Source organism: Plasmodium gonderi (genome assembly GCF_002157705.1).
Source record: "Plasmodium gonderi DNA, contig: Chr01, whole genome shotgun sequence".
NCBI classification, from domain to species: Eukaryota; Apicomplexa; class Aconoidasida; order Haemosporida; family Plasmodiidae; genus Plasmodium; species Plasmodium gonderi.
The window spans coordinates 696,514-708,567 of record NW_021628925.1 but is presented as its reverse complement, the minus strand read 5'-3'; the positions used below and the strand labels follow the sequence as shown (position 1 = coordinate 708,567).

The window sequence follows — 12,054 nt, the reverse complement described above, 5'->3', positions numbered from 1 at the left end:
CCACTTCGCATCTATGGCTTCACCCTTATGCACAAAAACTCACAATTGTGCTACAGATAAATGTTGCCCATATTTATTTCCCTATTTCTGCATAAATTTGCCTACACACATTCGCACACATGTATATGTTTTAGCACTTCGTGGGTGTTAAAAAAAAAAATTATATCTTCTCTGCCATTTCGTCTGATAGACCATTAATTATACAGCCACATTGATATATGCATGTGTTCATATATGAGAATGTGATTATATGTGTGCATATGTAAATATTTTTACCTTCTAAGCATATGCATCTGGGTTACACAAACACGATAAGTGGGATAAGTGCATGCTTCTCATTAAAACAGGTGATTTTTTTTTTTTTTTTTTTTTTTTTTTTTTAATAATTTCTTAAGGTTTTTTTTTTTTTTTTTTTTTTTTTATTTCTCTGTGTTATGTTTACTTAACACGTCTCCTTTTCCTAAGGTTTTCTGTATGATCCCTGTTTTAAATGTTTTATAAATAAATTCCTTATTTTTATTGATTCGTCTATTTTGAAAGCTTCAACTTTGCACAAATTGGAGTGATACATATATGTTGTTTTTATTTTGTTTCTTTCTCTCTTCAGTTTTTTTGGTTATCGTTAAATTGTCACAGGCCATTCATCACACATAATAGGAAATTGTGCATTCATAGTATTCCGTCCGAACCAGCTTCAATGCTTCAACCGTCTTGAACATTTCAGTGTGTCAAGCGTTTTCTGCTTTTTAACAATGCTAGGAACGCAAGACTGTTAAAGTCATATATATATATAAGTATTCGTGTATGTGTGTATATTTTCTCATACAATATATATATATATATATATATATATGCACATTTCTTACCTATAAAAATGCTTCATATGAATGGGGTATAAGTATGTTCATCACTTTTGTATTTCTTGATGTATAAGTTCGTGCATGTGTATATGTATATATATATATATATAAGTTTGTGTATGTGTATACGTTTATGCACACGTTTATGTATACATTTAAGTACAGGCATAAGTGTAAATCTTTTATGTATTCAAAATATACTTACGCCAGCTTACATACCACTTAAATTAAATATGGATGTACTTAAAACCAGAAAAGTGGAAAAGCACCACACTTTTTAGGGCTTCGAATTTTGTTACATTTAAATATGCATTTATGCAAATCTGATTTTGAAAAAAAAGCTTTCTTACATTTTAAACACAGAATTTTTTTTCTGCTCTTGTTCAGGTTATAAAATATAAAATGATTAAATCGGAATAAATTACAGGTGTCAAAAAATGTTCACAAATCCTCATAAGTTTTATATATGTAACAATTTTGTCACTCTCATTTGTTCAATTAAAGCAGTGCCATTTAAAAGTGTCGCTCATTGTATGTTTTTGTTACGTATGTTGTGCACATTTATATATATACATCCTTTAAAAAAAAAAAAATAATAAATAAATAAGTAAATAAATTTAATACATAGTTTCATTCACATAAATGGGGAGGTGCGTGCAATTTTGTGAACAACACAGAAAAAAAAAAAAAAAAAAAAAAAAAAAAAAAAGATAGCAAAAAGTACTAATACATTATATACAATTAGCATGACACATAAATACAATTTCATAAATTTCATTTACCTTCTGTTTAACCCATAAGTACTATTTTATAAATTTCATGTACCATCTTCCTAACCCATAAATAGTGGGATAAAAGAGTAAACCCACAGTTTTTCTCTCCTTATGTTTATTTATCACAAAATATTTAATTAAATTTTTCCTCTAGTGATTGGTCATTTATAAAGGTACTAACTTTACTTAATTTGGTTTTATCCACTTTTTTTTTTTTTTTTTTTTTTTTATGTACCTCATCTATAGTATGACCATGTGCAGAAAAAGAATGGTTGTTAATGTAAACAAAAATGAATTGCAATAACGGGTTGCAAAAATGGACTGCAAAAATGGACTGCAATAACGGATTGCAAAAACAGATGACAGAGGCAGCATCACCCTTCTTATATTTTAAATGTAAAAAATACATCCTCCTTGTGCACACACCTGCGCTTTCAGCATACGGGTAAGGGAATAGCGAAATTTTAATATTAACCCACAGTATAATACACAGTGTGTTGGTTTATTTTAATTTTCATTTACACACCAAGTGTACTGCTAGTTGGCTTTAACATATACCCTTCGAAAAGGTATATATATGCATATATATGTTCTTAAGTTTATAAACAAGACACATTAAGAACATAAAATATAATCCGCACAACCGGCATATAATACATATGTATAGTTTGTAAAAGGGGATCCAGACAAAGAACAAAAGGGAGCCCCTTTGATTTGTAACGAAAAAATGCATTCATAAGGTACTATATATAAACACGTAACGACAAATATTCGATTTCAAGAAAATGAATAAAATAAAACAAAATGGTAAAAAGTAGAAATAAAAATAAAGCGCAAAAAAAAAAAAAAAGTGTTACAAATTACTGAGAAATTTTAAAAAACACTTGATGCTTTTATTGAATTTTATATTATCAATTAATTCGATATCATTATGCTTGCCACCGATAACCCAGTACGGGTGAACTTTCAGTTTACACTTTTCATAGAGACTCTTTGAGAATGCAAACCCATGGGAGAAAAAAAAAAAAAAAAAAAAAAATGTGTACTTTATATGCTTTCAATACGCACGTAAAGTGGGCATTAAGAGATGGTTTCATGTTTGTAGCAAAATAAATAAGGCCATAAAATATTCGATTAAACAAAATAAGTTAATCATGACAACTTTCACGTTTGCAACAAAACAAAGTCCACAAAAGTGCCTATCTTAACGGATAGGTTATGCAGCTCTTTGAAGGTCTAAAAAATCGGATTAGTTACATATTCCATTTTGCATTATTTTTCCATTTTTTCTATTTTTACCAATCCATGATAAAAGGGAACTATTTTGTCATCGGTGCCATGGATGAAAAATACAAAGCAGGGAATCATGCCGATCTAACACACAAAAAAAAAATAATAAAAAAAAATACCATTTTGATATTATAAAACCATTCGTTTTATAATATTCCTCATCGTATATAAACATATGTATACATCTTTCTGTTATGACGATGCTTGCATGCACCACTTTATGATAAGACAAGTTGTAGTACCTTCTTTATGTTACAAAAGGAATCGAATGGAAGGACAAATCGCGTTTTAAAACATATATTCAGTAGGGACATTAAAGCACTCTGCAAAATTATACCTTTTACCTTCTTCATAATGGCTATTTCGATCGCAGCACACGAACCTGAAAAGTGAAATAAAAATACGCATTTTCATTTTAGTAGTGTACTTTGTCTTCGTTTTTTTTTTATTCTTCTGTACACAATGCCATGTATAATGTAAGAAACAAAAAGCATTTATTCACACTGCTTTTGTTGCAAACCTATGGATTTCCCGTATAAGACAATATTGTCTGGTTTTATGTTTAACTTATTCACCATATAGCTACCAGAAAAATGGAACGAATGAAACGAATGCAGCAAATGAAGCGAATACAGCAAATGAAGCGAATACAGCAAATCAAACGAATGAAACAAAAAGGCCTTCATAAGTAGGACTCAAAATTACATGCCTTAGGAAGGAAAAAAAAAAAAAAAAATTCCTTACTCATATGCCACATTTCCACTTAGGTACATATTTTTTTCGGTTGGCATTCCAGTGCTCTCTCCATATCCTTTTTTTTTTTTTTTTTTTTTTTTTTTATAAAAAAAGAAAATGGAAAAAAAAAAAAAAAAAAAAAAAAAAATCAACAGTTACGGTAAGAAAGAAAAATACAAGTAATGGTAAAAATAAGCATATAAATATAATAAAAATGTGAAAACCTAAGAACACTGAAGGTAAAAATGAACAAGCCAAGGAAACATTTCAACACACCGAGAACAAAATTTCACATTTTTAACGAATTTAGCATGTTCTTTTTCTTTGGCCTACCGGGATAATCATATAAGAACACATTAACATTCCATATTTTTGATGTCTCGCAAAAGTAATCATATAACATGTAAATGTTCTCACCATTTCCATGGCAAAATAAAATAGTTAATGGGGCACCTCTAAAAAGGAGAATAAGGAACATCAAGTTATTAAATGTTTATATTTGATGATAGGCTCAAAAAAAGAAAAGAAAAAAAAAAAAAAAAAAAAAAAGACATATACACGTTGTAGTAATACATAACCAAGTTTAATTATCAAATCGTTTATATACCTATTTATAAAATATGCTGCAATTTTACCCCCATTTTCCGTTTCAATAAAAATAAAATCTAAGTGAAATTTTTCATAGCTTCCATCAACTGGGTAATTAAAAATAAACCGATTTATGATATTCCCCATAGTATCACAAAATAAAATGGGGAATAAAAAAAAAAAAAAAAAAAAGACTTTCTTTGCTTTTTCCTTACTGTAAATATTAAAGTATACATTTATGCCAAATACACCAGCTTCTATTTCTTTTACTGTACCATATTTTTTTTTCTTATATTCTTCCCATTATTATTTCCTAATGCTCGTGCCAATAAATGTAAATTTTATGGTAATGATGATACTTATGTATGTATCTATATGTATATACAAACTCACGTATCTATAAAAAAATATAAATATGTGCATGTATACATGCAGATACATCTAGATAATACTACATAAAATGGACACTAATCCTTAAGCTAACATTTTCACGAAATGCAAACGTGTTATTCCATTTAATCCACAGAACATTAGTAAAAGAATTTCACTGGTCATGCATTGAAACATTAAAAATAAAAATGACTTAATAATAAAAAAAAAATGTTTTAAAAGTATAAAGGGCAAAAAAATGTATTTAACACCTTATATCATGCTAAAAATAAAACATTCCTTTAAAAAAAAATTAGGAAAAGAAAATGTACCAAGTTTGGACCTGTGTCAGAAAAAAGAGCATTTTTGCGCAAAAAAAAAAAAAAAAAGAAAGAAAGAAAAAAGGTTAAACATAACATTCTAAATTTTAAAAACACATTTTATATTTTTCTTGGCAAGGACGAAGAATGTAAAAACTGTATAAAAATCTTATGAGATTTCTCATTCATAAGGGTAAATAAGATTTCATACATGAGTCCAATGAATATTACGATGGTAATTATTGATCAGGTACACAGAAAAAAAAATTAATGTAAAAAGTAGCACAACCCATGTATGGCTATGTCCTCTTCTCTGATAACATCGATTTAACAATTTTTTTCAAAGTTCTACAAGTACATTTATTAAAATATAAAAACAAAGGAAAATATGAGATGAACGAAAAACAAAAAACACATGTGTTACATGTAGTTTCATATGTAACTATAGCACTTTACTGATTACAATAGTTAGAAAAAAAAACAAAAAAAAAAAAACGTGATTTTAGAAAAAATTTCTCAATCATTACACACACAATGTGATTTACACAGAATAATCTTCAAATTTAATTTTTTTTCATGTGATTTATTCGAAAATTCAGAAAAATAAAGTTATTCATTTCGTTGGGCAATAACAAAATGTACATATATTTTGCAAGCCCCTTTTTCTACACTTTTCATTCCATTGTATACTTTTTAAAACTTTGTTTTATTTTTTATATTTTTGTTTATTCATTTTTTTTTTTTTTTTTTTCCTTTACTCCTTTGGAAGCTTAATTTGTAAAATTTCATTATCATTGTAATTTTTTCCACAGCTAAAGGTTTATACAACATCTCTAACTCAAAGTTGTGACAAAGACAACCAAGCAAACACACAAATGTGTATGCATTATGCATGCCAAGATATGAGCACTTTTTTTTTTTTTTTTTCAAAAATAACATGACTCGTTCATAACATTTTTGGGAAAAATATGTCATGCTCATGTAATATACCACACCATATGAACTGTAAGGAAAATTTTTATTCAGCTCATCGTTTGTTAAAATAAAAAAAGAAAATGGAAAATGGAAAAGCTTTTTGCATGTTAGAATGCTAACAGAAAAAAAAAAAAAAAAAGCTATTATCACAATATTTTTTCCTAATGCCTGTTAACAATAACTCTATGTAATATGCTTAACTGTTAAGTTCTAACTTGTGCGTTTTACAAAAAAGAAAAACAGGGAAAACACACATGGGAGCACATGCGAATATTATATGAACACATGTCTGAAAAGTGGTAAAAGATGTTGCCATTTTAGTGTGCGAGCGTTTAAATTGTAAAAGTTTTCTATAAAAAAGTGTATTATGTGCATGTATATATATATATATATATTTTTTTTTTTTTACAATTGTGTGTGCAATTTTTGAAAGTGCAAAATATTTCTACAACATTCACTTACACTTATTACCTCCTTTTTTTTTTTTTTTTTTATATGCACGTTAAGTGGAAGTAAATTCCTATCAAATATTCCCTTTCGCAATATATACAAGGTGCACATAAGCATGCACATTCACTTACATATTTGCGCTCCTGTTAAAACAATTGAAAAAATAAGTCTTAAAAAAGATTTAAAAAATGTTGCATGAATGATTCTTTTTTTTTTTTTTTTTTTAAAAAGACGCTGAAACATGCTACAGGGGATAAGACACCAAAAAGTTTATTTGCCATTTGTTCTACACAAAAACAGTTTGTCTGCGTATATATAAATAAGTATAAACGCACAATTTCAGTGAGTTTCATGAATTCTTGTTTTTGTCCTTAATTTGCCGTATGGCGTACTTTAACATATTTTTTCCTTTCCCCTTTTTATTTCTATTTTGAAGTTATGTCCCAACCCCATATATTTTTGTTACCTCTTTTTTTATTACACCTTGCGGCATAATTAAATTTAATTAAAATAGGAGCGAGTAAGCATTAACTTTGAAAACATTTAGCAATTTAAATATTTTTTTTTCTCAAAAATAGCATAGCAGTGCTCCAAAAGAATTCAGGCACGGAAAAAATTGTATTCCAGACTAAATTCCAAGGCACAAAAAGGAGGCAGAGCATATACGCACATATACATACACAAATTGAACGCATTATCACACATGTACATTCTTACATATACATTCGTGCATACACATTGTTATTACTTTTAAAAAAAAAAAAAAAAAAAAAACTATACATACGAAGGCATATTAAAGTGAGAAGTACCTTAAGAAGAGCAAACACACAAACTGTAGAAGCAAACAAAATTCATACAGATATGAAGTCTGTGCATCAAATGAACTACACAGGGGGTAGTCACTTAATGTTCCCCAAAGGCACAGTTACCCGAATAAGTAAAACAAATGATCAAAAAAAGGAATGTGGAACAAGCTTATATATAAAAGGAAAAATAAATGAACCTCATGAAAGTCCCAAAAATAATAGGTATGAATATTTAGATTCTAGCCATTTGGAAATGTTAGACCTGAACAAAAATATCCAGCATATCATGCCGAAACCCGTAAAGCCATCTTTAAATTTGGAAACTTTGTGCAAAGAAACCAATGCCATGTTAAAGCATAATAGGAATGCCTTAGAAAAGGCAAACTTGTCTGAACTGCACCAGCAGAAGCAGCAGCTACATCTACAGCAACAACAGCACAAGAATACAAAACATCTTTACGAATTAGGGCTACCTGAAATCATAGGCACATATATTCAACCATTAAACAAAAATATTAACGGCAGCATAAAAAAAGGCAATCAAGGAAGTAATCCATTCCCTTTGGCATCTGCATCTGTATCTCCATTTTTCCAGCCCCCCAATTTTTCACCGAAACAAATTCAACCATCTAGTAAGTTTTTACCCCTGCAATTAAATAATGAAGGAAAAAACATGTATGGATTGCCATCTTATCTAGTTCCCGAGGATAAACCTAAGAACTTAACAGTTACAGTTGTACCTAATAAAGATAAAGATATTTTAGAGCAAGAAGCAAAACAGTTGAAATTATTGCTAGATAGTTCTTCTCAAGGCATTGTTAATTCCACTCCAGATTATCAGAAAATTATCTCTTCATCTTTGTTGTCCAGTAATAATAACAATAATGGGGACGTCAGTAGAGGAAGCAGTGACATTGGAAACATGGTTAGCAATAACAGCTACCGGAATGGAAATAAAGACATAGAAAGTGATTTCAGTTTTGGAAAAAATGAAAACTCAAGAGAGGAAAATTACTGCGAACATGATGCAGAAAATAATAAGTATGACTCATTTTTTAATGAATTTTATCACGATACCAATAATTTTACGTTTTTAGACAAGGGCAAAGAATTTACGACGAATGACCCCCACCGTAATAATGAATATAATGGGGATAATAAACATAATGACAACAATGACTATAATGCACACTATGAACATAATGAACGTGGGTACTACTTAACATTAAATGAGGATCAATTGAAAAGTGCAAATAAAAAGATAATTCGTAAAGGAGTGAGGGTTAATGGTGCATTGAATGGATTAGAAAAAGTGGGAGGAAATGGAAATGGAGAAGATGGTATACAAGGAAGGTGTAATCAAAATGTAAATGAAGAAAACAAAAAACACCCTAAAAAGGCTTCCTCTTCACCATCCAAAAAAATCCAATTACTACAAAAAAAAAGAGAACATACTAATATTTCCTTAAAGAATCTTGAACCATCTACTTCTTTTAAAAACTCGAAAACATATATTAATATACGTTTAGGAAAACCCAAAAAGTTATATATTGTCAATAGTTCTGATCCAATCGATAAAAAATTAAAAGATTGGCATAACACACATAATAGTCAAATAAATTGGAAGAAAAGCAGAAGAGGAGTTTACACTTTCGGAAAAACAGAAGTTGTTCTTAGTTTAGTTCATGATAAAATTATCGTTAAAAGAATTAATGGTAAAAATGTGAAGGATAATTTATTAACTGTCGAAAAGTTTGTCTCATTGAATGAATTATTTGAACTCCATAGGGAGTAAAATAATCATCTCTTAAAAAGAAGAGGTAATGCCCCAAATTTTCTTTTTTAAAACATAGCAACTTTGTTACTTTCAATTTATTTTACATACACATTCGTGTATATACATGATAATTGCTGCTTGTTTAAAGGGGTGCGGAGGGACATTTTTTTTTTGGGTGGGGGGAAAGAAGAGTTTGGGAAACTTCTCTTTTGTGTGTTTTTGTCTCATCGTTTTTTTTTTTTTTTTTTTTATTTTTTTTAAGTGATCATTAGAACAATTTGTTTTAACATAATCGCTTCGAACTCACGTAAACCACCATTTGTCATTTTGTGAACTTAACACCACAATTGTTTAATTTCGCACGAATTTGTATTTTTCAAATTGTAAATTCATACATCAATAAGAAGAGTATGCATGTATATATTCCTACACAACATGTACAGAAGTGTGCATTTTTTTTTTTTTTTTAAGGAGTAAGTTGACAACCTTTTCTAGCATACACGAATTTATATTTATCTGCCAAAAAAAAAAAAAAAATTGTATATCTAGACTTTGCAAAATTTTACTTATTTTTTGTTATGTTTTTACAAAATTGGGAAAGGATTTATCGGACAAAAGATATTTTTTTCTTTTTTCATACATTAGTTTTTCCAAGTAATTGGGAACGTAGAACTACGGTTAATTAACATTTAACATTTAAAACAGTTGCACTTAAAACTGTTCTATTAAATAATTTCAGCACATTTAAAAATGTTATAAGGTTTACTAAGCACATCAATCTACATAAAAATTCATAATTAAAACTGAACTCCCATATCATATTACTGTACTAGGCGTAATTTTAAATACCCCATATGATGAGAAAGCAAATTCAAGTTTATTTTAAAAATGCCTTTTTAAAAGAATTACATGATATAACTCATGATTAGTGTTTTCTAGTTTGTAATAAATAATATTTTTCTCTTTATTCCATTCACATAGTAAATGTATAAACGTTTTAAAGTTTCATGCTAGAAAAATCAATTTAATGCATGAAAAAAAATTAATGACAGTTATATTGTTACCTTTGTCTTATCATTCTGTAAAAAAACAGAACAAAACTGCAAGCAAACAGTTGTACATGTTACACACATACGCAATTTTGAGACATGAATTATGGCATAAAAAGTAAATGGAATAAGAGAGGGAAAGGGGGTACATTTTTTTCATCATTATGAAATTTCAAAAAAAAAGAGGATGAAATGGGTGTCCATCATGGTGAGGTTATTCAGATGATTCCCATGTAAGTACACATATATATATGTACATACTTCTGCAATCGTGTGAAATATCTCACTTCATCTGAAGTTAAAATTTAGCTTTCTATATTTTAAAGAATAATACAAATTCGTGAAATTCCTTTTTTATCATTTAAAAGTTTTGAGAACATTTTTTTTTTTTTTTTTTTTTTTTGCTTTAAAGTGCAAATTTCTAATAGATCACTTTACAACAATTTCGCACAATATATATAAAAAAAAAAAAAAAAAAAAAAATACAAAATATGTAGTAGCTGTTTTATTAGAATGGAAAAAATAGCTTGTCCTATAAAAAAAAAATAATTCATACATTTGCTAATTTATCATTTGCAAAATGAGCAAAATAAAAATGAAAAATTGCTCTTTTAAACAATATCTCAAATTTGTTACTAATCGATATATTTTATTAAAAAAAATAATAATAACCCTATGTTGTATGCAATCCTGTAAATTTGTTCATTTGTCATTCTGCTACTTTTTTTTTTTTTTCTTTTGTTGTTGTTGCACTTGTTGCTAGGCTCTTGGATATATAACAAATATTGAGCGCGCATTAACTCAAAAAATCCAGTTTTTTATTTTTTTTATGGGCTTTCTCTTTTTTCTCGTATTTTTTGAGCCTTATTTTATTTATTTATATATTTTTTTTTTTTTTTTGAGAAGAGGAATGAATGAAGAGAGGGCAAAAAAGCCAATTCCAACGTACACCATTACAACGAATAATGCATAATACTTTGCACCTTTTACCATTTTGTTAAAAAAATGTGCGAAGAATGTTGCATATATATAGGATATTGTACATTCATGTATATATGAACCAAATGCATTTACACATGTAAAAATTTAATAAAATTCGTGAGATGAAAGATTCATAAGCATAAATAACTTTTATCTAAGCGAATATTTCTCTTTAGCATGCTAAAAAAAAAAAAAAAAAAAAAAAAAAAAAAAAAAATTATAGACCACAACTATCATTCCATCTTCAAGCGTAATACTAACTGAAAATAATACTTTTGTAGGTATTAGATAAAACATAATGTATTTTTTCTTTTTTTATTCATTTGTACTAATTAGTCAAATAATGAACTACGAATATGCAAAATAGAATGCTCTAAAATCCCCTTAAGTTTTAAAAAAAAAAATATATTAAAAAAATGGCTTGTTGTATTGTTGCATGTACAGATTAATTCTACCTCTTTTTTTTTTTTTTTTTTACATTTATATACAATATAATTTGTTTAGCTAGCCAACGAGCTTTTTTTTTCTTTTTTTTTTTTTTTTTTACAACTTATTTTTTTAATGTTTATATATATTATACATGTATATATATATATCCTTAAAAATATATATATATTTATATACATTTTTTTTATTTTGTTTTTTATTTCAATTTAAATAACTTATGTTTAAAAAAAATATATAAATTTCTTTTTCTTTTTTAAATTATCTTTTTATAAAATAATTTTTTTAAAAAAATCTTTCTTATTAAAAAAGGAAAAAACAAATTCAAAAGTTAATTAAAAACACGCAAATTTTTTGAAGCTCCTTTTATAAATGTTATATATTAATCTTTTTGAGTATTAGAGACTATTTTTCTCCCTTTTTTTTTTTTTTTTTTTCTTCTATATTAAATGACATATTTTATTCACTATTCAAAAAAAAATACATACGATACGTTTTAATATATAAATTAAAAAAGTATTTCTTAAATAAATCATATTAATATAAGATATATAAAAGTTCCCCAACAATTATTATACGTTATTGTTGTTGTAATTCTTTACATACATATACAAAATTGTAAAGTCTTGTCGCAAAA

The 12,054-nt window shown here is 27.4% G+C and overlaps 2 protein-coding genes across 2 annotated transcripts; one reads left to right on the top strand and one right to left on the bottom strand.

The window, feature by feature from the left end:
• Window positions 1–2,486: 2,486 nt before the first annotated feature.
• PGO_011350 (hypothetical protein, conserved) lies at window positions 2,487–4,393 on the bottom strand (the record flags this gene model as incomplete). Its single annotated transcript, XM_028685775.1, has 7 exons — window positions 2,487–2,624; window positions 2,933–3,007; window positions 3,166–3,305; window positions 3,444–3,505; window positions 3,668–3,734; window positions 3,992–4,113; window positions 4,266–4,393. The coding sequence occupies 7 exons, from the start codon at window positions 4,391–4,393 to the stop codon at window positions 2,487–2,489; spliced, it is 732 nt and encodes a 243-aa protein (XP_028541576.1).
• Window positions 4,394–7,221: 2,828 nt separating this feature from the next.
• On the top strand, window positions 7,222–8,961 carry PGO_011340 (hypothetical protein, conserved; the record flags this gene model as incomplete). Its single annotated transcript, XM_028685774.1, has 1 exon — window positions 7,222–8,961. The coding sequence occupies one exon, from the start codon at window positions 7,222–7,224 to the stop codon at window positions 8,959–8,961; it is 1,740 nt and encodes a 579-aa protein (XP_028541575.1).
• Window positions 8,962–12,054: the final 3,093 nt, after the last annotated feature.